Source organism: Gopherus evgoodei, chromosome 9, assembly GCF_007399415.2.
Source record: "Gopherus evgoodei ecotype Sinaloan lineage chromosome 9, rGopEvg1_v1.p, whole genome shotgun sequence".
NCBI classification, from domain to species: domain Eukaryota; kingdom Metazoa; phylum Chordata; order Testudines; family Testudinidae; genus Gopherus; species Gopherus evgoodei.
Window position 1 is genome coordinate 22,054,551 of NC_044330.1, and position 27,051 is coordinate 22,081,601.

Below are 27,051 nucleotides of genomic sequence, written 5' to 3' on the forward strand. Positions count from 1 at the left end.
GGATTTACGTGAAAGATGCTGTTAAAGCACCACTTTCTTGTCCCAGAAAATCACTGTCCGTCATTCATCAGTATACACTACAGGCCTGAGTCTTAGGCCCCCTTACACTGCCAGAGCATGAGAATCAGAAACTATGTATTTGGGCACAAAATGTAGCCTATTATGAGGGAAGGGAAACTGAGAAGCACAGAGAACAGAGTAGAGTGGCTCAAAGCAAATAGTTGGTTGAAATCTTTTTGAATCCTATAGCATTTGGCCAGAAGGGATCATTGTGATCATCTAGTCTGACCTCCTGTTTAACCAGTGGCAGATTAGCCACTGGTCCTACAGGCTGTGTTCAGGGGCCCTGGCCAGTTGGGGGGGACTGGAAAAATGGACACTCTGTGCCCCAACCCTGGCTCTATTTGCCCTGGGGAGGAAGGGACTTTGTCATTCCCATGCTGCGTCCCCAACCACCATGTTTTTGCTTGTGGGGGTCACAGGACAGAGCAAGAGGGAGCAGCTTTTCCCCTGTGCTCAGGGTCCTGCCCCGCAGCTGGATGCCGCCTCCTGGGTCCTAGTGCCTGTCTGTTTTCTCCATAAACATGAGTGTGGGAGACAGGAGGCACAGAGCAAAGGAGGTGGGGTGAGGAGAAGAGAAAGGGATATGGGAATGGGTTGGGGAAGCAGGAGTCCAGCATGTAGCATTCCCTGGGCAGCAGCAGCCCAGGCAGGGAGGCAACTGCAACAGCCCTAGAGCAGTGACATCACTGCAGCGGCCAGTGCTGGAGGGGTTGCCAATAGCAGCTGGGGCTCCCTCATTATGCCGTTCCATCCCCCACAGCACCCACAGCCCACGTACCATTATAGGTGTGGGAGAGAGCCAGTGAAACAAGGGGACTGGCTTCAGTCTGCATGTGCACGCTTTGCCTCCCCAAATATAGCAGTCAAACTACACCTATGGCCCCAGGACTGGAGGAGCTCTAGATCCCTGCTGCGGCCTCAGGGCTGGGGGAGGTCTCCCTGCTGTGACCCGGGGTCATGGGGGGGAAGGGGACAGAGTTTCTCCAGTCTTGGGGCTGCAATGCGGGGGGGAGGGGAGAAAGGAGCAAGGTTGCGGGGCTGCAGTGTGGGGGCAGAATGGGGCTGACTGTGTGTGTGGAATGTGGCAGGGGGAAGGGGCAGGACTGCAGGCAGAAGGGGTGGTGAGGGGTCCCCCACTTTCTCTGGCTCAGGGCCCCATGAAATCTTAATCTGACTGCATATAACACAGGCCATGGAACATTCCCAAAATAAATCCTAGAGCATATTTTTTGAAAAACATCCAATCCTGATGTAGAAGCCACCATAACCTTGGTGAACTGTTCCAGTGGTTAATTACGCTTTCTGTTAAATATGTATGCCTTATTTCCAGTCTGAATTTCTCTAGCTTCTAGCCATTGGATCATATTATACCTTTCTGTGCTAGATTGAAGAGTTAATTATTAAATATTTTCCCCTATATATGTACTTACAGACTATTAATCAAGTTTTCCCTTAATTTCTCATTGTTAAACTAAATAGATTGAGCTCCTTGAAGTCATCACTATGATACATTTCTTCTAAACCTTTAATCATGCTTGTGGCTCTTCTCTGAACCCTCTCCAATTTATCAACATCCTTCTTGAATTGTGGACACCAGAACTGGACACAGCATTCCAGCAGTAGTCCTGCAAGTACCAAATTCAGAGGTAAAATAACCTCTCTACCTCTACTTGAGATTTCCCTGCTTATGCATCTTAGAATTGCATTAGCTCTTTTAATCAAAGTGTCATGCTGGGAGTTCATGTTCAGCTGATTATCCACCATGACCCCCAAATCTTTTTCAGAGTCACTGCTTCCCAGCATAGATTTCCCCCTTCCTGTGCATATGGCCTATAGCCTTTGCTCCCAGATATTACATTTATCCATATTACAGTGCATATTGTTTGCAACATCTCTATAGCAAATTCCCTTGGTGGGGTTAAGTGAGACAAGGAAGATCCACACTGAGATACCTGCCATTAGCTACAAGATTTATATATATATATATATATATATATATATATATATATATATCATTCTGAAAACAATATTCTAAAAGCTTTGATGATTTTTAACTTTGAGATCAAAAGAAAAGAGGACGTTCTGACAAGAAAATTTAGGCTCTAGTTTTCTATTGTGAAAGCAATGGTACAAGACAATTTAATATCTTGTAGTGCTGTAATTCCTCTGGAGATAGTCTTTTCTTTGTCCTGTCTAGAGAACACTCTGAATGTTCTCAGATTTGTTTCTTTAAATATCAGAAATAATAAGCAATAATCATAAATCAGCAGGAGTTATACCCCCCCAAAAAGGTGCTTTTCCTTATCTGAAAGACTTAAAAAAATGGTTTTATAGTTAGCGCTAATATTGGATTTTCTGTTACTACTTTTGGCTAATTTATATGTTCATCAGTAGAAGAAAGGGGAAAATATCTTGTAAGGTTCTTTAATTATTTTAATACATACAATCCAATATTTTTTCCTACAGATAGAGGGCCTAATTCTCCATTCAGCTACGTTGGTGTAAATCTGGAATTGACTCCATTTGCATCACTCTAAATGTACCCCAAGGTAACTGAGAAGAAAACTTGTCTCAAAATCTTTGTCACAGAGAATATTATAAAATATATATGTTATAGAATTTAGGTAGGACTATTACAAGCAAACTTCCATTAAACTGAATCCTAAATGACACTTTAACATTTACTAGGCAGATTGCAGAATTACGGAACCATCTTTTCTCAATCCATCCCCAGGGTGAAATAATGATGCACTCAATCAGCATCCAGAATAAATTAAATAGAATTATAGCTTGATTATTATTTAAATGTGCCTTATACATGTCTTTATATAATTACCTATTCTGAGAATAAAAACTTCTTGTCATTACAAGCAAGAAATTACAGCATTAACAGTGCTGTGTAAATTACCCAACAGTAAATTACTTTCTCAACATTAATTTTTGAATTCTGGTTACCATGGAAATTACTGACAAATGAAAATCATGCATTGCATTTTTTTCAGAATAAAAACATTTTAAAACTGAATTCCAAAGGCCCCAAATTACTTCATCACCCTATGCAGTATATATCTAATCTCCCTATGTTCTATCATCACCATAGTTTCTGAATGTTGATTTATAGTAACAGCTAATTTGCTGTTGCAACTAACACCTAAAGCAAATGGAGTCAACAACCTTAGTATTCCGTGGTACTTTGTAAGCAGTAGAAGGAGCTGTTGAGCAAGAAATGCCTTTAAATTTTCAAAGGTCATTATGTAATGACTACTACTATCAGTGTAGTGGAGACTATTAATTTATGGAGTTAATTCAATTATGGTTCATGTTCAGAAACAAACAAAATGCCACCCAAAAAAACAATAACCCAAAAAAACCTTATGAATTCACTATCAATTTTCAGCATTGGAATGGTTAGTATAGGATCTTACCAGTGTCTTTCCGTTTACCCTACTACTACAGGAAGGTGTCTTTCCTGAATAAGCAGTGCAGGACTGAACCCAAAGAATGCCCTGTAAAACACTTAGGTGTTCAGTTATTCATGCCAGCTCAGATCATTGGTCTGACTGAACATTCCTTCTGAATTCCATAACTTTGAATGTAAGGTGCTTAGCTGTGGAACTTGTGCTCAGATTGTTCCATTTTAACTATTGGACAGTTCCATTTGAAGTGGTGCTGAATGGAAGAAGATAGGGCTCTGTAGTACATGTACAGCATTCTCTGAAGATGCTTCTGTTTCTATTGCAACTTCTTTCCCAAACTTTTCAATTGTACCAATTTAGCAGATTCGGATCTGGTCTGTTCGCTTAGTTTCCCTTGCTTCCCATTCAGCTGTACATGCTCTAATCTAATCTACAGTTTGGGTTCCAGAATATTCCAACAAAGATGAGTTTGTAACAATTCGAGCTCATTGGCAGGTTAGAACATGCACAATTCAATAATGGGCAGGCAACAGTGTGTTGTCATTAATGGCCAGAATCAGCATGGTTGGAGCACCTTCTACTGCTATAGGACTGAATGGGAGTTGAGGGTACTCAGCACCTCGCTGAATCAGGCCTCTAGATAAATATGTAGAATACCAGTCACCCAAACTGAAATACCAATCCTGGGTTGCTTACTGGCGGCTAGGAACCACTATTGCAAGATGCATGACTCACACATCATCCAGGATGGAACCATTCTGGTTCACTTTGTAAATCCTACTACAGCCTGAACTAGAACTGTCCATGAAACACAACTTTAATACAAGCAGTGGTACCCACAGGATACCATATACATTTTTATTTCATGACAGTGATAATTAAATGTGCAATGAATTACTTTGATTGTAGCGAATGTTATTCTCTACATTTTAAAATGTATGTTAAACCTTTAAACACAAAAATAAACAGAAGTAGATGTCAAGAAGAGAAGCAATAATTCAGCAGTTACTAAAAACATTATGGAACAAAAGCTGCTGTAGCAGACACAGGCATCTCTCACATGAGGCTATCCAGTTAATATAATACAGCATTTCAAAAAGAAGTTACTGCAGAAGATACAGCAAAAAGCCAGGAAGAAACAATTGGCTCTCTGAGGGCCCATCAACACAGGCAAATAGACTGCCAGGAGATTGTGTTATAATAGTTTGCCTGTTTAGATGGGACTAAATAATAGCCTGGTCTACACTTACAACTTTTGCTGGCATACTTATGTCTATTAGGGTGTGATTTCCCCTACTACCACCACGATCCTAACTGACACAGCTGTATTTACGGTGACCAGACAGCAAATGTGAAAAATCGGGATGGGGGTGACGGGTAATAGGAACCTATATAAGAAAAAGACCCAAAAATCAGGACTGTCCCTTTAAAAGTGGGACATCTGGTCACCCTAGATGTCCTGGCAAAAGCCTCCTTGTAGACAGTTAAACCTTCCAAAAAAGTCCTTTTGCTTGTATAACTTAATTGGCGGTGGGTATAATAGGCCATGGGAGGCTAAGCCTCCCCTGGTGCAGCTGCCAGCACCTGGGCTGTGGTGTCCCTGCCTGTGCTCTGTCCCTTTCCCAAGGCCCTGCCACCTGCCTCCACTCCACATACCCCCAGGAGGTCCCCACTGCTCACTGGGTCCCTCCTCTCCTCCACTCCCCTCCGCTGCAAGGCCTCCACCGCCTCACATTCCTCCTCTCCTCCACCCCCCTCTCCTGTGATGCCCCCACCACTGCCTAGTGAGTCCCTCCTCTTCTCTACTCCACTCCCCCTCTCCAGAGGCCCCCACTACTCCCTGTGCCTCTCCTCTCTTCTCCCCAACAAACCCCTCGACATTCACCACATCCCTGCAGGTGGTGAGGGCCTTGTGGAAGAAGAGGGTAGGAGAGGAAGGAGTGGCAGGGAGTTGCAGGTGGTGGGAGTCTCATGGGGGAGGGGAGTTTGGAGGAGAGGAGGGATGTGAGGAGTTGGCTGGGGGGCTAACAGGGGAAGATGGAAATGGAGGAGAGGAAGGATGTGGGGAGCAGCGAGTGGGGGACCTTGCAGGGAAGGGTGTGTGGAAGAGAGAAGGGGTCTGGGGCAGGGCCACATGTGAAAGAGGTGGGACAGAGCTAGCCTCCCCCAGGGGAAGCTTGACCTGCCACCCATGTACAGCTTATTTTGGTCAAGTTTCAGGGGTCTGTTACAGGAGTGGGTGGGTTGAGGTTCTGTGGCCTGGAATGTGCAGGAAGTCATACTAGATGATTATGATGGTCCCTTCTGACCTTACAGTCTGAGGCTATATCTACACTAACTCTTTTGTTGGCAAAACTTTTGTCTGTCAGGAGTGTGAAAAAAACAAACAACCCCGATGGACAAAAGTTTCACCTACAAAAGTACCAGCGTGGACAGCGCAATGTAAGCGGGAGAGAGTCTCCTGCCGACATAGCTACCACTACTCATTGGGTGGGGGGGTTAATTATGCTGGTGGAAGAGCTCTCTCTAGGGTGACCAGACATCCTGATTTTATTGGGACTGTCCCAATATTTGCTTGTTTGTCCTGCATCCCAACTGATGTTCTGGACACTGGACAAACAAGCAATTTTACCCTCCGCTCCAGCACACAGGTGGAGCCCGGAGGGGCTCGTGTCCCCCCACCCTGACTCTGCCCCCTCTTTCCCCCATTGGATCCCTCCCCAAATCCCCGCCCTGGCCCCGCCTCTTCCCCAAGCACTCCGCATTCCTCCTCCCTCCCAGGCTTGAGCTGATCAGCTGTATGGTGGCGCAAGCGCTGGAGGAAAGGGGTGACACCAGCGTGTGTGGCTTGGCCATGAAGAAGGTAGGGCCAGGGCAGGGATTTGGGGAGGACAAAATTGCTTGTTTGTCCAGCGTCCTGAGCTGCGTGAAGGTGGGAGAGGCCACGGGGCACCTGGCCAGGCCGCCAGTGCTGCGCCCAGACCCCGCACCTTAGGGGCAGATCTGACTCCCATCAGCCCCCTTCCCTGGGGCAGCTGGCAGCCCCCGTTCCTCAAGGGCTCCCATGTCCCCCGGACCCTTTGCCCAGCTGTTGCGTGCGCTGTGTGTCCTGCCGCGAACCCTCCGGGGTCACAGTGCAGGGACAGGTCGCAGGCAGGTCGCGCTACAGGCCGTTCTTGTACATGGGGACAGACTCGCCCCACGTGCAGGGGTCACAGGGGCCACAGGCTGAGCACGCCCTAGCTGCTCACTTCCTAATTCCAGGGTGCTCTGTGCTGCAGGGCAGAGCTGCCACCTGCCTGAAATGATGCTGTCTGAGTGGGAGGGATTGCACCGGCTGGGCACCTTCCCCTATGGGAGGAGGTGGAGACAAGGCGAGCTGGTGCGGGGGTGGGCCTCTTGTGGCTTTTTTTTGTTTTGTTTTTTTTGCTCTGCCCCACCCGCATCCCGATATTTCACCTTTGTCATCTGGTCACCCTAGCTCTCTCCCACTGGCATAGAATGGCTACACAGGAGATCTCACAGCAGCGTAGCAGTACAGCTGTGCCGCTGTAAGTTCCATAGTGTAGACATACCCTGAAAGACTGAGCTTGCTGGTAGAACTCTACCAGTAGAACACTAGCATAAACAAGGCCTGTATTGCAATCACATTGCAAAACTCTGGGTCCAAATCTTGGACTGTAGCTAAAAAGCTTGCAGCCCAATGCAGTGGGGAGGTCTGAACTGTATATATGAAGTAGATAACCCTCCCAACAGAAATGCTGCTTGCCCTGAGAATACTTTTGGAGTATTCTCTTACTATACTATACAACAAATTGTGGCCTTCCTGTAACTGCTTTTATTATGAGACCATACATATTAACAGAACAGTATTGGTTGTCTCAAAAGGCAAGAAATGTAGTTTGTGTTTAAATATATTGGAAGATTTAAAAAAAGGGCAAAGAGGATACGTTAATATCAATTCTTTGCTGAGACAAGACGACAACTTTAATTTGGAAAATTATTTAGTTTCCTTTTGTTCCTGAGCTGAAGGTAAATAAAGGTCAAAGCAATTATTGGAGACATTTTATGTAAGTCTAGTGGTGATATTCCTGTATCTTTGGAATAGTGTGGGTGGGGTGCTGGGGGAGAGGAGAGAAGGTGGGAATGTCTTTATCAATGGGAAGTTACATTACAACATTGGTAAAATCTGCAATATGCCTTTTCATCTGGTCAGCACTAAAACAATATAATCTGATCAGGTACTAACTGTTCTCTCTCTCCTCCCGAATAGCATATGAATTGTGCCCTCTGTAGGGAGGCAGCATAGAGTAGTGATTAAAGAATGGATCTAGGCATCAGATAACCTGGGTTATGATACTACTCTGTCCAAAGGCTCTACTAATTTTGGGTGCCCAACCTGAGATACTTAGGGCCTGACTTTGAAGTGCTAAGCACCCTTAATGCTAATAGATTTCAAGAGGAGTTGCCGGTGCTTAGCACCTCTGAAAATGAGGGACCTGATTTACCATTGCATTTCTTCACTTACACAGCAATGTAACTCTATTGAACTCATTAGGTGTCACCAGTTGAGGCACCCAAAATTAATGGAGGCTCCTGAAAATGTAGGCCTAAAGGATTTTCGCAAGGACACACAGCAATAGTGTTTCTCAGTTTCCCCATGAATATAATACCAAACCTTGTATAGGTGCTTTGATATAGTTGAATTAAAAGTGCGGTATGAATGTTACAATTCAGTTTCTTCATACCCAGCAGTAGACCTTAACTTTCCTGCTTCTGATGCCTGGATGTGTGAGTCAGATGTATACAACAGGCGTTTCTGGTTACCATTAGGTTAAGCTGTTTGACATAATGTGCTTAAACTGATCTTTGCAAGATAAGATAAGAAATCTAGTGCTTAGATATTTCCTTCTAACTGACAAAAATGTATGAGGAAGGGAAGGCTTGCTGGTAGACTTGGAAGATATATCCCTAAACACTGAGTGTTGGCCAAAAGGCATTCTATGATGTTTTTCAGTTTGAATTGTTGACTGGTTTTCTTGTCTCTTGTGGTTCTCTGATTAATTTTCCAGCCACACTTGTGTTGGTGGGGGTTATGTCAGCTGTCATAAATTTGGTCAGTTTTTAAAAGCACCATCTGTCAGCTAGCTGGAAATCATCTGCAGCAGAAACAATATAGTGTCATTATTCTTCCAGCAATGTTCTCTGCAATACTGTCATGATGTGGTAGCTTTCACTGGTTTCTAATTAGTAGACACACATCTATTGGCTAAAGTTAGTCAACAAACAAAACATTTTCAAAAAATTGTGTTTTATTTTCTATTAAAAAGTCATCTGGATGGAAATGCTAACCATCTCTACTAGTAGTTTAATCATTTGGAAACTGAAAATCTGCTACCTTCATTCCTCTACCTGTCTGTGAATATGAATATTTAGGACCAGTTACCAGGCTCATCCAAAAATATTAATATTAAACTCCCTTCAGATCCAAATTTATCACAGTTTTGTTTTTTAACTTCATTAGATCTTGACCCAGTAAGATCATACTAGGAGTTGCTGCCATTGGATTTAGAAATATTCATCTTCAGTCTGAGCTGAGCTTATGATTTCACTGCCATGTTCTTCTGATGCCACTTCCTGCTGAGATGAGGAAGTCTGGAAAATCTGTAATATCAAAGCTGTAGTATAGTCTCATCTAGCAGTTTGCATCCATCTTCACTTCCATGTCCTTTCTTTTAAATGCATTATTTTAAAATATATATTTTTGGCCTCTACCTCTGCAAAGAGAGCTGACCATTTATCTGACAGTATCTGTCTTCTCCCCTATGAACAGAGCTGGCTGCAGATGACAAGATAAGTCATAAAGCCACAGAACAAGTGTTCAGAAACAAAAAAGGCAGGGATGAAAGTAACTTACAGGACTTACTGATACTGCTGGAGTCTTGAGGGGGGGCATGGCCTCATTCAGAAGAGGCGTGGCCTCAACCAGAAGGGACAGTGCATCTCAAGATTTAAAGGTCCTAGGGCTGTGGCTGGGAGCCCCAGGGCCTTTAAATCAACCCAGGGCTCCCAGCTGCAGAGGTGGCTAGGAGCCCCCAGGGCGCAGGGGCAAATTAAAGGGCCTGGGGCTCTGGCCACCGCGGAGCTCCGGGCCCTTTAAATCCCCACCTCAGCTCCGGCTGCTGGAGCCACGGGTGGGATTTAAAGGGCTCTGGGCTCCCTGCTGCTGCAGGAGCTCTGAGCCCTTTAATTCCGGCCCCAGCCCGGCCGCCGGAGCCACAGGCGGGATTCAAAGGGCTCTGGGCTGCCTGCAGTCGCGGGAGCTCTGAGCCCTTTAAATCCCAGCCCCAGCCCAGCCACCAGAGCTTTGGGTGGGATTCAAAGGACTCTGGGCTGCCTCCTGGAGCAGGGAGTCCAGAGCCCTTTAAATCCCCACTTTGGAAGCCGTTGCAGTCCGGCATGGCGTACTGGCTCTTGCCAGTACACCGGACCAGACCGGACCGGTTTACTTTCACCTCTGAAAAAATGTGACTCAAATTAACATTCATTTCCTTCTCTTAACTAAGGTGTTATACCAAAATCTTGGCACTAGAGTCAGTGCTGTTTGACAAAGCCTGCAGATTAAAACCTAAACAGCTTATTCATTTTCTTCATTTCTTCTGAGAGTGCCTCTTTTATATGCTGGATGTGTATTTTAGTCACAAGGAAATGTGTTGTAGCCTTTATACTGGCCATCTTCACAAGCATTGTGAAACCATTCCCACCCCTCACATTAAGAGATTTACTCAACCTGCCAAGGCCCAAATGTGTAACAAAGATCCAAAGGAAGGAGCCCCTCCACCCTTTTGAAAAGCTTAATGAAGATATTCAGAATGTTGATTCCTTCTCGTAACATTAATAACCTTCTATAACCGTCATTTGATTCTTTATTTCTCATGTAAAGAGTTCTCAACAGCAAAAATGAAGGAACATCAACTTTGGGTGGAATGAAGGTATGGATAAAGTCCTCCAAAATAAAGGCCAGGTGTAGGGCCCCGCAGGGATGGGGAACCCAGCCTTAGCTTGATGGACCCTTGCAAAGGCTATTTCCGGGCCTGACACCTCCCCGTCTCATAAAGGAGTTGCAGATGGGAGGCTGGAAGGAACAAGAGCTGGCTGGGAATTTTTCAACCCCCAATTTTTTCATCTGAAAACCTCAACCTCACAGTTTTGATGAAATTTCCTCTGCATAGATTTCTCAGGCCTAGCATGGAATTTCTGATCAGAAAGAGACCAGACCACCCCAAAGTCAATAGTTCTGCAGTCAACATTTCTACATAGGGAAGATGGAGGCTGAAGTCCCAGCTCTGAAGTGGGCAGTGAGAGATCTGACCCCCATCCCAGGTGAGCTGAATGCCAGAAGCCCTGGCTGCCCTGGGCTGGACTCTCTCTCTCTCTCTCCCTCTTTCCAGAAGAAAATGTGCAAGGTCTCGATTTCCTTCCCACTGGACTGGGAACAGATGTGGAAACCTTCATTCCCCTCCAACCCAGTTCCTGTTTTGTGCCCAGCCCATGGTAGGACAAGTCACCCACCCCTCAGCACACAGACCCTGTCTAGGACAGGCCAGGCGTTTTCAGTCCTTGTCCAAGGTCCAGCCCAATACTAGGCCGGGGCCAGAAGTCTTCAGCCCTCGTCTAGCTCGCTCCCCCGACTACAGGCCCCAGCAGCCTTTGTGCTGGTTCCTGCCAATCACAGGCGAGGCGGAAGCGCACAGGCTGCTGGGGCTTGTAGGCGGCTGGTTCCCTCTGGGGCTCTGGAGGGGAGGAGGCGGCTGAGCCCCGCCTCGACTGGGGGAGGGACGGGCGTGAGGCAGGTTGGTACCTGCGCGCGGCCCTGCCTGTGCCATCGCTGCTGCAGCCGCACCGCTGGCGCCGGGGCCGGGCAGGGGTGAGGCGGGAGAACGGGGTGTGCGCCCGAGCCGCCCAGGCCTGAGGCAGCCGGTGCCCGCGTGAGCTCCAGGCGGGCAGCAGCCGGAGGGCTGCGAGAGTGGGACCCGGCCCCCGGCTTTGCCGTAGTAACGGAGCCGGAGCCCCGCTGCTGTCGGGTTTGCATTGTGCGCTGTCCTAGCCACCGAGCAGGGTGGCCCCCACTGACGCTGGAGCGGGGTAGGTTTCCCTTTGGGTTTGCGTCGGTAGAACAAAACACCAGTCGGTTTGCTGCCCTGCATCCAAGCTGGCAGCAGCCATCCCTGTGTGAGACCCCCGAAGCAGCGGCCGCCGGAGGGACCTGACCTTGCCTCTCAATAGCAGAGCATGGTGTCATCGGGCCGTGTACATCCCGCTGTAGCATCAGAATAACCCTGCCCTGAGTTTGTTGCACTCACAGAGCGTGCACTGGTCTTTGCTGGTTCACATCAGAGCTATCCCCATGGGAGCTGGCTGAAGCAGCAGCAAGAGGAGGTGGCGGCTAACTCACCCTGCCCTGGTTGGGTTATTTTGTAGCACCAACATGCGCTGATCTCTACCTTGTATCAAAGCCATCCCAGCCGTCTGAGTGAGTGAGCCCCACTTGAAGCAGCAGCAGGAGCAAGAGGCTGCGGCTAGCCCTGCCCTCGCTGGGCTTGCATTAGCACAGCATGCATTGATTTGCTGCCTTGTCTTAGACCCATCCCAGCCATCGGGGTGCGTGGTGCATGGTGTGGGAGATACACTGTCTCTATAATAAATGATAGAGGATACAATGACTTTGCTGTCTCTGCTGGGCCGGATCATGCGTTACTTCTTGCTAAGACCAGAGACCCTGTTCCTGTTGTGTATCAGCCTGGCTCTCTGGAGTTACTTCTTCCACACAGATGAGGTGAAAACCATTGTCAAGTCCAGCAGGGATGCTGTGAAGATGGTGAAGGGCAAAGTGGCCGAGATCATGCAGAATGACAGGTTCGGCGGGCTGGATGTGCTGGATGCGGAGTTCTCCAAGACCTGGGAGTTCAAGAGCCACAATGTGGCTGTCTACTCCATCCAAGGGCGGAGGGACCACATGGAGGACAGGTTCGAAGTGGTCACAGACCTAATCAACAGGACCCATCCCTCTATCTTCGGAATATTTGATGGGCATGGAGGAGAGGCAAGTTTGTGGGGTGATGAATGCTTACAAGGGGGAATGAATGGATGAGTCCCCATTTTTGAGGGTTCTTTTGGGCCAGGTGTTCACATCTCTTTTTTTTTTAATTTATTTTTTAATCCCAACAGAGAGTTCTTAGGCTCAGGAGAGGACTAAGTCTTGGGTCTCCCTTGTCCTCCAGTATCAGAGCTCTTGGAGGAAGCAGGGAGAATCTGTGCATTGACATGCTTTACAACAGGGAATTGTTTGGTCAGTAAAAGCTCCAGGAGGTGGATTCTGCCTTGCAGAACAATTAATACAGACTGCCTGGATAATCTTTTGTTAGGGAATGGTGTGGTCTGGGCTCCTCATTCTGCGAGGGACTGGGCTCAGCAACAGGAACAGGGGCTAGTCTAGGGCAGGGGTAGGCAACCTATGGCACATGTGCTGAAGACAGCACGCGAGCTGATTTTCAGTGGCACTCACACTGCCCGGGTCCTGGCCACCAGTCTGGGGGGCTCTGGATTTTAATTTAATTTTAAATGAAGCTCCTTAAATATTTAAAAAACCTTATTTACTTTACATACAACAATAGTTTAGTTATATATTATAGACTTATAGAAAGAGACCTTCTAAAAACATTAAAATATATTATTGGCATGCAAAACCTTAAATTAGACTGAATAAATGAAGACTTAGCACACTGCTTCTGAAAGGTTGCTGACCCCTGGTCCAGGGGGAGACTACACAGATTAAACTTTTTTTTTCTTAAGAATTAATATAGACAACCCTAAATTTTCATACATGGGAAGAAGCTTTATCTCCCTCGGTACCCCAGCCTCTTGGTCAAGGCAAGAGAAGCCCACAGAGTTTCTATTCATCTTGTGCATCTCTCCTGTTAATGATTTGTTTCTCCTTTTGAGGAAAAAGCCAGGGAAATTCCTGTTGCCACTAAATTTTTCTGCTTGTTTGTGCTAAACTTTTGATTTCCCAGCCAAGGAAGTTTTTCCTTTTTTTTTCACATTGTTTTCTGTGGCTTATATTATTACTTGATGAGATGCATCTTTACCTCAAACAGTAGCTGTGAAAACCTTCTTTAACTTTTTTCCCCCTATTAGGAATACAAAGCTACCCTTCAGCTGTTTGTGCTGCACACAAAGAGCAAGTTCTTGTAACTGTGGCTTATTTTTCAGAGTGGAAAGGAAATTTAGAAGGAAGGTCCCTTTATGATATCCTAGGTTCAGTACTGTTATGTGTACAGTATCAGGTTTGTGTATGATTAGGGTAGGAGTTTTTTGGAGGAGTTGGAGAAGAGATGCATATTAAAATTTCTTCTCACCAGCTGAAGAGCTTGTTTGTTTGTGTGTTACTGTGCTGTGGCATGACTGCTTTGGATTTCCTTCAGCTGCTCTCACATATCAAGCAGCCAAGGTATCTTCCTGGAAAAGTTCTGACAGAGATCAGGCACTGAGGGAACACACAAGGACAGCAGCTGCTGCCCTTCTAAACCTAAATGTGCTGTTCTAAACCCCATGCATTGGACAAATGGGAGAAAATTGCCTTTATCTCGCTTCAGACAATCTGATTGAGGTCTGCATTATTATTGTCTTGCCTTGGTTAGGATTTTGTCACCTCAGTAATAACCTATTAACATTTTGGTTATTAAAGGCTTTTGTCAGGTTTTTATACTTGGTTATGATCGATACCATATTTTTCCTCCTGGATTGGAAGGAGGGGTTCATGGCAGTGCTAGTTTCTTAGCCATCCTCTAACAAGTGGCAGTTAATTTGTATAAAGCACAAATTCATACCTTCCCTGCCTTCCACAAACCTGATAAAGATCGCCTCTGAACTGCTCTGCCCTCTGAGCCATGTCTGAGAACAGAATGTGGAGTAGAAATCTAAGTTTTAAATTGTTTTTTGAAAATGCTTAACAATTTTCCTTGTATACACCAGTCAAACTGTGTCTGGAACAACATTGAATTTGATTTAAAAAGCCCAATGTAGACAAATACATAGTACAAGCATTTAGCCCTTGGCATAGTACACAATAGCGATTGTGTGTCTCATTCAACTGCATCATATATATGTTCTGCCCCCTCCTCTGTGGGGACAGGAGGTGCTAGAGGAAATCTAGGCACTTGTTTCTAAAGCTGAAGATCTTAAATAATGTAAGATTAGAAAGTGCTGTTAAATAACAAAAATATTAATACAAGAACTTTCACTCTTAATAGACATAGGTCTAACCTCAGATTCTAACACTATATACATGTGATATATTCAACGAATAACTTTATATCTCCACAAACCTTGTTTATCTTCTATACTAATATCCATCTGCAGCTGGTGCCTCTGAGAATTTGTTCTACGTGATTGACAGTGTAGGGTGGTGTTAAAAATAAAAAGCTCTAATTTTGAGGGCTTTAATAGATCTCTCCAAACTTCACTCAAGCTAATATCTTAAAATACAGATTCTCTACTTTTCTTAAAAAGCAAGTGTCTAAGTGCTTCATACATAAATGGTTTTCTGTTTTTGTGGTGTTTCATAAAAGAAAATGAGTTATCAGAGCATGAAGTGCCTGGCCTGTGTGCATTACATTAAACAGTGTGTTTGCAAAACAGTTAATTTTATCTACATATGCCTTGTTGATTTGAACAGAGTAGCACAATGCTTGTTTCTACTGCGTGCAAAATATTTATCTCATTTTTGAGTCTTACCTTTAAATTTTTTTTCTGGATATCTGGGGAGTGTAAAACAAGGTTAATGGCTCCTTGGAATACTGTGCCTAAACATGTAATAAAGTTTTCATAATGACTTTAATTTCCCTTTTTTTTTTTTTTTTTTTTGGCTAAGTAGCTTCTATAAAACCTCTCATCTTGGAAGCAAAGGACAAGTGAATGGCAGTCCCTGAGTTATATGTGGAACAATACATGAGGCACATTTTGCTTTTCTTAACAAAGAGCACTGAAAATATAAAATGCTGAATTAATTCTCCCTTACCATTATCTGTTGCCACATCAGGTGAAGGACAGAGAAGCATCAGCCAAGTAATATTAATTGCTGTTAATTTGTGAACATTGTAAGTGTTTTAATATTGTTAGTTTTGCATAAGTAATTCTGTTGTTAGTGTGGGAATTACAAGACAAGAGAGGCAATCTTTAGTCTGAATGGTCAGTAGCCACCCACTGCAAATTTTGATGGCTGCTTAGACAATAAGTAGACAGTCAAGAATAAATACTAGTGGCATATGTTCTAGTTAAGGGTCTGGTTAGCTACTGCAGTTATAAAAGTTAAAAGGAAAATTACTTTGGGTAATGAAATTTGATACATTATAATATCATGTGTAGTGCAAACTTTCTTTGGGTAAAAATGATTTGACTTTCTTGAAGAGCAATATGAATTATTCTTACAGTGTATGTGTTTAAATGGTTAGGGTAGATAACTGGGCAGAAGATGATGTGGAATCAGTTTGTCTGACACTTTATGGTGTGACTTTGGACAGTTCTCTTAAAGGTGATCTGCAAATGGGGGTAAAAAACTGGTTGATGCCTTTTTTAGTTTCTTCAGGATATAAAGAAGGCCTGAAAGGCTGTTTAAGCATTTTTAAAAGAAACTTAGGTCCTATATAGGCTGGAAGAGTATGAGGAATAGAAATTTAGTTAAATTGTATAATAGCAAACCAGAAGCATAAAAACAGACCAGCTGAAAGAGGAAGGGATGTTTAGTTAGACTTTAACATTGATAATCTTAAATTTATAGCTGTATTGCATATAGTTGGCCTTTCTTAACAATATGGTAAGGAAAAGTTAAAAAAATTCAGTAAGTAGTTACATACTGGATGCTCCCAATAACAAGGGTAAAAGGAGCATTTTGTAATTCATGTCATATTGGCCTGTTTAAATGCTAAGAATGTTGAATGTTCTTTTCAACTTTTTGGGGGTCTTACAAAAGGGAGAAGGCGGAAGACATTCACCAAATAAACAGTTAATGGTTTATTTAGAATACTTGCAGACCTTTTGTGCCAGAAGATCTAGAAGTTAATGTCTTAAGTAATCAGTAGGAGATGCTGATAATTAATTAATTTAGTTGGTGCAGCAATATATAAAGTGGGCAGTGGGAGAGCATTGGCCATCAGATAACAGTGTAGAGTCCTTACTAATGTTGTCAGGAATGTACTGTTTGTAGGTCACCCTGCCCTTCCAGCCTTTTGCAAATATTGTAAAAATTCTGTGCTTACTAAACCAACTAGAGATGATGGCTGACTGCTGGAAGGAAAATAGTGGTTGCTTTTGCCTTTTTGACAGAAACACCCCCCTCACCTCCCCTCAAGTATTAGTTTTTAACCTGATAATTAGAGCTTTTGGTGCAGTTTATTATAAGGAAGAAAACAGGTTGATCAGTTGTTTTGCCTTTACTGGTATCTATTGAACACAGAGCTTACCAAAACCTTTTACCTGACACAGAGGTAATTGTCTATTTCCTGTAACACTGAAGATAAAGTTTCATCACTAACATTAAAAAAAAAACAACACCTCATCTTGGGCTGATTTGATTAATTGACATTAAAGGTTCCTATTTTCAGACTTTACTCTTGCATTTTAGAAGAATTTTAACTTAAATTATGTCTGAAGGAAGTAAAGGAAATGAGCTTTAATTTTTTTATTTGCCAGATAACACTATCATTTTTAATGTACATTTTCCAAGTCAATCAGAGTTCATATAAGCACAGGGAATCGATATGGTTGCTAATGGTTTTCCTTTTATAGTAACTTACTTCATTCTTCAATCTGGGATCCTTTGCAAAGCACTTAATGTTTTGAATAAATATTTACAGGGAAGGGGTTATGCTGATACATGAGTCTCAGACCTCTATTTGCCCAAAGAACCCCCCCCCCAAATAAAATGAAATATAGCAAAATTTCTATTGTTGGATTAAAAACAATAAGGAGTCCTTGTGGCAACTTAGAGACTAACATTTATTTGGGCATAAGCTTTTGTGGGCTATAACCCACTTCATCTGATGCATGAAGTGGAAAATACAGTAAGCAGGTATGAATATACAGCACATGAAAAGATGGGAGTTGCCTTACCAAATGTATGGGGGGGTGGTCAGTGCTAACAAGGCCAATTCAGTTAGGGTGGATGTGGCCCATTCTCAACGGTTGACAAGAAGGTGTGAGTATCAACAGTGGGAAAATAATTTTTTGTAGTGACCCAGCCACTCCCAGCCTTTATTCAGGCCTAATTTGATGGTGTCAAGTTCAAAAATTAATTCCAGTTCTGCAATTTCTCGTTATTTATACCTGCTTACTGTATTTTTCACTCCATACATCTGATGAAGTGGGTTATAGCCCATGAAAGCTTATACCCAAATAAATATGTTAGTCTCTAAGGTGCCACAAGGACTCCTCGTTGTTTTTACTGATAAAGATTAGCATGGCTACTCCTCCAAAACCTATTGTTGGATAGTAAAACAGTCTTAGCTCACAGGTGTGATGTCAGAGACCTACACTTCCTACATTGCAAAATAACTCTTATATCATTCTGATTAATACCTGCTGTATACACAAGCTTGCTGCAGTTAAGCTAAAGGTATGATATTTAAGACAATTTAGTTAAACTGGTCAAAACCGTATGTAGACCTTTAATTTCATTTTTAAAGCTGGCTTATCTGTTTAGTTTGCGTTTTTAAATTTACGGTGCAAGCCAAACTGGGATAAATGATTTTAAACAGATAAGTGTGTCCATATGGGGACTTGCATTGGTTTAACTAAATCAATTTAAACACACGCTTTTAGTTAAATCCCTGCCAAGGGCTTGTATACACTGGGAAACGAATGGTGTTCTAATATGTTCGTTAACATAAATTATGGTAATATATTTTAAAACACTTGGCACCTAGTGGTAGAAATATTATGTTAGCTGGTTATGGTTAACCCTACTACTCATTTTCCCAGTCCAGATAATGATGATGGAGTTAATGCAGCAGTTCAGAACATTTTAAACTTTTAGTCTGTATACAGTAGAACTCTTTTTTTCTATTTCTCTTTTGACAAATGCAATTATAGTTCAGTAAAGTAGTAGACTAGAGGAACAGAAATGATTAATAAACTGGCTTCCTTCAAGTATAGTAGATAAAATATAATTCAAGAAGCTAGATGTGAGTACTTATGTGACTTAAGGTTTAGGTGACCCCACAAGACACTCTAGCTTTTTCTTGGTTCACATCTCTTCAGTACTCCTTTATGACTATGTAGTATTGGCTTGAGAGATTTTGACACTTTCTTATTTAGTCAAAATGAATAACTGAAATTTTCGGGACTCTGGAGGCTTGACTTTTCAAACTAGCCTGTGGCTTGTAGAAGTGGTGTTCTGTAGAGCCCTGCAGTGGGACTGGGATAACAGCTGGAGCAGGTAAAATGTACTTTGTTGTTGTGGGTGGGATTGGATGGGCAAAAAAAACCCAGACTCTGGTAATTTGCAGGAAAACACTAAATCTCTTCTCAGGCCCGGACTACACTACATGTTTAAACCGAATTTAGCAGCGTTAAACCGATTTAACCCTGCACCCATCCACACAACGAGGCCTTTTATATCGATATAAGGGCTCTTTAAACTGGTTTCTGTACTCCTCCTCGACGAGAAGAGTAGCGCTGAAATCGGTATTGCCATGTCGGATTAGGGTTAGTGTGGCTGCAAATCGATAGTATTGGCCTCCAGGCGGTATCCCACAGTGCACCACTGTGACCGCTCTGGAAAGCAATCTGAACTTGGATGCACTGGCCAGATAGACAGGAAAAGCCCCTCGAACTTTGGAATTTCATTTCCTGTTTGGCCAGAGTGAAGAGCTCACCAGCATAGGTAACAGTGCAGTCTTCTGAGAATCGAAAAAGAGCTCCAGCATGGACCGCACGGGAGGTACTGGATCTGATTGCTGTATGGGGAGAGGATTCCATGCTAACAGAACTCCGTTCCAAAAGACGAAATGAAAAAACATTTGAAAAAATTTCCAAAGCCATGATGGGGAAAGGCCACACCAGGGACTCAGTGCAGTCCCGTGTGAAAGTTAAGGAGCTCAGACAAGCCTACCAGAAAATCAAAGAAGCAAACGGAAGGTCCGGGGAAGGGCCGAAAACATGCCACTTCTACACTGAACTGCATGCAATTCTATGGGGGGTCCGGCACCAACACCCCCCCCGTCCGTGGATTCTGAGGTGGAGGTGGTAATCTCAGCCATGCATGAGGATTCTGTGGATGGGGAAGATGAGGAGGAGGAAGAGGAGGACGAGCTTGCAGAGAGCACACAGCACTCCGTTCTCCCCAACAGCCAGGAGCTTTTTCTCACCCAGACGGAATTACCCTCCCAGCCCTCCCAAGCCACTAGCCTAGACAATGAAGCCATGGAAGCGACCTCTGGTGAGTGTACCTTTGTAAGTATAAAACATGGTTTAAAAGCAAGTGTTTTTTAATGATTAATTTGCCCTACGGACTTGGGATGCATTCGCGGCCAGTACAGTTATTGGAAAAGTCTGTTAACATGTCTGGGGATGGAGCGGAAATCCTCCAGGGACATCTCCATGAAGCTCTCCTGGAGGTACTCCAAAAGCCTTTGCAGAAGGTTTCTGGGCAGGGCAGCCTTATTCCGTCCTCCATGGTAGGACACTTGACCACGCCATGCATGTAGCAAGTAATCTGATATCATTGCATGACAAAGCCTAGCTGTGTATGGTCCTGGTGATTGCTGGCATTCAAGCAACATCCGTTCTTTATCTCACTGTGTTATCCTCAGGAGAGTGATATTGTTCATGGTAACCTGGTTGAAATTCAGGAATTTAATTAAGGGGACAGAGATGGCCATTCCTACTGGGCTGTTGGCCTGTTGGTTAAAAGAAATCCTTCCTTGCAGGTAGCTAAGCAGGGGGAGGGCAGTGGGGGGGAAATGGCACTGAGCTTTTTCGCGTTTGGCTAGCAGGGATCTTCCCTGCTACCAGCCACATGGTGGGGGGAAAAGGGGTGTTTAGCAGTGATCTTCCCTGCTACCAGCCACGCGGTAGTGGGAGCAGTAAAGTGATCATCCCAGAGAATTGGATGGGGGGCTGGTTTCTGCTGCTGCATGTTAACAGGAAAGAAGCAGCACTGAATGGGATTTGCTTGGTATTTGGGAAAGGAGGGCACTGTGTATATGAAGGCTGCAGAAGCTGAAAGACAATGGCTTACCATGGCCTCATGCAAGCTGAATTCTGCTGCCTGGACCTGCGTCTGTGAGATCTCTAACACCAGAGCCGCAGGCACTCAATATTAAGATGCAAAATGCGACCTTGTAGTGAAATCACATGTGCTATGTAAGGTGAATAGTGTTGTTCACCATGAAAGAGTATAAGCATTGTTCTGTAAAATGTACCTTTTTAAATACTTCTGTCCCTTTTTTCCTTCCCTCATGCAGCTGCAAATTTTTCAAGCCTCCTTACTCCATCCCGAAGGTTATCTCAGATAAGGCGGCGGAAAAAAAAGACACCAGACGAAATGTTCTCGGAAATCATGAAAGTGATCCGCAATGAAAGAGGTCATCTGAATGAGTGGAAGGACGTGGTATCAAATTACAGAAAAGATGCCAGTAAACATGAGGAGAGGAGGGACCAACGTGAGGAGAGGTGGCGGCAGGAAGATCAGAGGTGGCGGCAGGAAGATCAACGGTGGCGGGATGCAATGCTGGGGCTGCTGCGTGATCAAACTGACATCCTCTGACGTCTGGTGGAGTTTCAGGAACAGCAGCAGGGTCACAGTGTGCCGCTGCAGCCCCTGTGTAACCACCCTCACCCCTCATCATGTTCCATATCTTCCTCACCCAGACATGTAAGAATGCATGGGGGAAGGCTTCGTGCACCCGCCCACTTCACCCCCGTGGACAGCCCAACCAAAAGGCTGTCATACTTTGAAATTTTTTTAGTGGCCTTTTCCTTCCCTCCTATCCTCCTCCCAAACCACACCTGGGCTACCTTGTCAGTTCTCTCCCTCTTTTTTATAATGAATTAATAAAGAATACATGATTTTTAACGATAGTGACTTTATTTCCTTAAGCAAGCTATAATCGAAGGGGGAGGGTGGGTTGCTTACAGGGAATGAGTCAATCAAGGAGGGCGGGGTTCATCAAGGGGAAACACACAGCAGTCACAGCGTACCCTGGCCCGTGATGAAACTCGTTTTCAAAGCTTCTCTGATGTGGTCTTCTAATCGCCCTGGTGTCTGGCTGTGCGTAATCAGTGGTCAGGTGATTTGCCTCAGCCTCCCACCCCGCCATAAAGGTCTCCCCCTTACTCTTGCAGGGATTGTGGAGCACACAGCAAGCAGCAATAACAATGGGGACATTGGTTTGGCTGAGGTCTGAGCGAGTCAGTAATGTGTGCCAGCGCGCCTTTAAACGGCCAAATGCACATTCTGCACTTGCTCAGCCTGTAGTTGAACACCTCCTGACTACTGTCCAGGCTGCCTGTGTATGGCTTCATGAGCCATGGCATCAAGGGGTAGGCTGGGTCCCCCAGGATAACTACAGGCATTTCAACATCCCCAACTTTTATTTTCTGGTCTGGGAAGTAATTCCCTTGCTGCAGCCATTTAAACAGAGTCGTGTTCCTGAAGATGCGAGCATCATGAACCCTTCCTGGCCATCCCACGTGGATGTTGGTGAAACGTCCCTTGTGATCCACCAGTGCTTGCAGCACCATTGAAAAGTACCCCTTGCGGTTTACGTACTGGGTGCCCTGGTACTCCGGTGCCAAGATAGGGATGTGGGTTCTATTTATCGCCCCCCCCACAGTTAGGGAATCCCATTGCAGCAAAGCCATCCACTATGACCTGCGTGTTTCCCTTTCGTAGCAGCAGCTTAATGATTGCTTTGGCTAATTGCATCACAGCAGCCCCCACAGTAGATTTTCCCACTCCAAATTGATTCCCGTCTGACTGGTAGCTATCTGGCGTTGCAGGCTTCCAGAGGGCTTTCGCCACTCGCTTCTCCACTGTGAGGGCCGCTCTCATCTTGGTATCCTGGTGTTTCAGGGCAGGGGAAAGCAAGGCACAAAGTTCCATGAAAGTGCCCTTACGCATGCAAAAGTTTCGCAGCCACTGCAGATCGTCCCAAACCCGCAAAACTATGCGGTCCCACCAGTCTGTGCTTGTTTCCCGGGCCCAAAATCGGCGTTCAGTGGCTAGAACCTGCCCCATTACCAGCAGAATCTCCAAAGCGCAGGGACCCGCGGTTTGAGAGAATTCTGTGTCCATGTCCTCATCACTCTCATCGCCACGCTGCCGTAGCTGCCACCTCCTCATCTGGCTTTGCAGGTCCTGGTTCAGCATAAACTGCATGAGAATGCGCGAAGTGTTTACAACGTCCATGATTGCGGTCTTGATCTGAGCAGGGTCCATGCTTGCTGTGTTATGGCTTTTGCACAGTTCAGCCCGGAAAAAAGGCGTGAAGCAGTCGTCTGCTTCTTTCACGGAGGGAGGGGTGAGGCTGTACCCAGAACCACCCGCGACAATGTTTTTTGCTCCATGAGGCACTGGGATCTCAACCCAGAATTCCAAGGGGCTGGGGAGACTGCGGGAACTATGGGATAGCTATGAGATAGCTACCCACAGTGCAATGCTCCGGAAATCGACGCTAGCCTCGGTTCATGGATGCACACCGCTGAATTAATGTGCTTAGTGTGGCCGCGTGCACTCAACTTTATACAATCTGTTTTAAAAAACCGGTTTCTGTGAAATCGGAATGATCCCGTAGTGTAGATGTACCCTCAGTTTGTCATAAATAGAATTTCAGCCATTTGTTTTTAAAGAAAGATTTAAATAGTTAAATTTAAGCATGGGATAGAAAGAAATTTGATGTGTATTATAACAAGGTTTAAGCAAGATTTATTTTATTCTTTTAGTTGTAAAAATTGTCTGAAGTCCGTTTATGTGATAACAGACCCTATTTATTTTTAGTGGCATGGTGAAGCTCTCTCTCTTGCAGGATTTGTGGGATCTAAGATTTTTGTGGGTGGGAACAGAATAAAAATGCAAGAAACAATGCAGAAGCGGGTGGGAGTGGGTATTGTGGAGCGGGATGGGACGGGGATTAAAAAAATAGTCCAGTGCAGAGCTGGAGTGTTCTGCTTCTAGCTGTTGGGTAAGAGAAGAAGCTTTGTCTTTTCTCTCTCTTCCAGTGTTGCCTGGATATTACAAGACAGATGATGCTCTTATTCTCAATTCATTTCCCCCGCCGCCTTTTTGTAGTTGCTTTATTCCTCCATAAATCACTCCAGTCTTCTGCTTCACTCAAAGCTCAAACAGCAACAGGAAATTGATATTATTCTTAACAGTCTCATTGCTTCCCATAAGGGTCTAAATAGCCGCTAGTGAAACTGACCAATGTCCTGTTAATTTCACTCAATTGACTGGTAAACCTATATACCAGTAGAGGCACTGCCCCTGTAGGAAGGCAGCATTGTATCATCAGTTTACCTTGTTTTTTGTTAGGAAGACCCTTTGCATCTAGAAAGGCTAAGTAATAACTTTAAATAATTTTAAAACTTTCATTTTTAAGATTTTTAACAGTGATGACTTATGCCCCCACACTTGCCAGAGAAGGCTTCTCCTATTCTCTGAGCAGATTTTTCAAGCCCTTTGATCGAATGTATTGAGTACACTGTATGAGCACCCTTCTGGTTTTCACATCCTTTAGACTGTTGTTATTAAAGGATTTTAATGCTTACTGTCAAATGTACAGACGTGATCAGAAAAATACAGAATAGAAAACTTAAATTCTGACATTCCTACAGATTCTTTTTCCTGCAATTTATCAGAATGTTAGCAAATAATTTAATTTATTGAACGAACAGGAGAGAGAGAGAGAGAGAGAGAGAGAAACCCTCTGGATTCTCTCTAATTTAAAAAAAGGTCATTTTATAGGACATAGAAGAAAACTGTGAGTGATGTGGGAGATCCTTGAAATGTTTTTTATGCTTTTTAATAGCAGTTTGTAAGCTGTCCATTATACCATAATGCAGGGGTCCCCAATGCAGTGGCCGTGGGCACCATGGCGCCCCTGGGGGCATCTAAATGTGCCCGCATCCTGGCCGGCGGTGGAGCATCCGCCGAAATGCCGCCTAATTTCTGCGGCATTTCGGTGGCAATGCCTCTCGATGACGCCACTTGCCGCTGACAAGTGACGTCATCGAGAGGTGTCGCTGCTGAAATGCCACCGAAATTCGGCAGCATTTTGGCGGATGCTCCACCACCACCACAGTCCTTCGTCTGGCAACCACTGCCATAATGTATTGTAAAATGGCACAGCTCTTTTTAGATAAATGTATAGATGGTGCTATTGCAGACTGTTTATCTGTTCAATAAGTTAGTTCATGAAATAAAACAAATACTTGTAATGACTGGTAGGATTTCAGGTCTAGAATAACAAAGAGGCCATAAAATATTCTGATTGTATTTTCTATGAAACAATGAATTTTCATTCTAGGAAAGTAGCTCAAGGCTGAGAGGTGCTCAGGTGGGACAAAGCTGCTAACTGAGTAGAGAAGCCCCAGGATTGTCAGGTAATCCAATGAAGTGGGGTAGGGTGAAGAAGCAGCAGCATAATTATTCTTCTTGGGAGCCTTAATGAACTTCAGTGAGAGAGCTGCATGATAGCATGGAGTACCAATCATACTGGTGATGATACAAATTGATTATTATGATGCTGAAACACTGCCAGCTCTCATCATCTCTGACCTTGTCTGATTCACAGCTGTGTGAGCAGCTGACATCTCCAGCCAGACAATCAAAGTACGTGTTGTAACTGCTAAACCACAATGCAATTATCCACTGCACCTCGTGTCGGCAAACCTCAAAGCTCCCCTGGAGAAATGAACATTTATTTGCATTTACTTTCAATGTTAACATTTCTGTTGTTCCTTGCAAATTTTCTAGTAATGATTAATCTTGGCAAATCATTTTTTTTAAAACAAAATCCCCCTTAGGGATAAACATTAATTTAATAAAATTCTGTTTTTAGTAGCAGAGACTGTCTGTCAGTGCTGCGTTCAACCAATAAACTCTTTAATGAAATAAATGTCTTTGCTTTTTCATTTTCTACCAGTTGTAAAACTGCTTGAAGGCATTAAAGCATTTCTTCTGATAAGTGAAAGTGCATATCCCATAGTGTAGTTCTCTGATCCATCCGAGGTCACATACCATTTTAAAAAAAACGAAACAAAACACACAAGCCTTGCATTTAAATGAGGAAGTTAACTTGCAGGTAATCTAGATGGATCACTAAACTGAAATTGCCTAAATCTCTTCTCCCAAACCAATGAGGTAATTGTATTGGGATAACTGGTAATGATTAAATGTTATGTAAAATATAAATTCAGAGTTCTGTGCATGTGGCATGGAACCTTAGTGAGTGGAATTTTTTTTTTTGAGTAAAATATGATTTTTAGACCTGAGTTTTGATTAAAATGCTATAATTTGACATAAAAACCCTCTGGAGTCTCTCTAGTTTTTTTAAAAAAATCTTTTTACAGGAAATTGAACAAAACTGTGAGGAATGTGGGAGATCCTTGAAATGTTTTATGAATAGATTCATCTGTTTGTTGTCTCATTTGTTGTATTGATTACAAGGGTTAATTCCAGGCAGGAAAGTAGTCAGTAGTCTCAAGACAGCACCATTCACTGAATGGACCATGGAGGTGTCATTTGCTTTCTGAAGTTTACTCTAAACATGCTGATTTCAACATCCTGGCTTGGTACAGGGGTGATGAGATGGATCCAGGCAGAAACTGTAACAAAGAACTTTAGGAGGAATTAAAAGCACAACCCTGAAGTGGGGCTCAGGGTGTGTGTGGAAGAGAGGCAAGGACTGAAACCCCACCTCTGGAGCCTAGGAAACTAGGCCCACCTAAACCTTTGGTAAGATGGTTTTGTTAAACCCTTTTTCTTTTATGATGTAGTGTTTCTACCTCTGGGATTAAACTATTTTGTTTTGAGAAAGCTATTTTCACTAGTGGTCACAACACCAAAAGGTGTCAAACTTCATGAGACCTGCTGAGTAATCACAGTTTGCACTCATGCGGGTGTGAATAACAGTGCCTACTGAAGTGCTGTGCTGTGCAGTAACTCCCCCACGTGGATGCTGTGGGTGCAAACTACCAGATTCCCAGTTTGCATTACTGGAATCCTCTTCAAATAGGACTATTTTAATGTGAACTAGGAATGTTTTAGTTTGTGACTGCAGCATCCACATAGGGGAGTTACTTTGGTACATACTGATATTTAGCCCCCCTCCCCATTAGTCCAACAGCAGGGCAGGAGAAACATAAGGCTCTGTCCCAGGACAGGTGAAGACAAGAGGCCTAATACATGGGGGAGGGTTGCAGAGACAAGGGAAAGGTCTATGGTGCAACTGGCACTGAACCGTGACAAAAACGATGGACTGCTTTCTGTCAAGAGCATGAAAAGTGGTATAGC

General features: G+C 44.1%; 1 protein-coding gene across 1 annotated transcript in view; it reads left to right on the plus strand.

The window, feature by feature from the left end:
- The first annotated feature begins 11,414 nt into the window (after positions 1-11,414).
- PPM1L (protein phosphatase, Mg2+/Mn2+ dependent 1L) overlaps positions 11,415-27,051 on the plus strand; it is a 182,872-nt gene continuing 167,235 nt past the window's right edge. Inside the window, exon 1 of the mRNA XM_030574900.1 lies at positions 11,415-12,582. Within this exon, the coding sequence (XP_030430760.1) occupies positions 12,184-12,582 (399 nt within the window). The 5' untranslated portion in view covers positions 11,415-12,183. The remainder of the gene's footprint in view (positions 12,583-27,051) is intronic.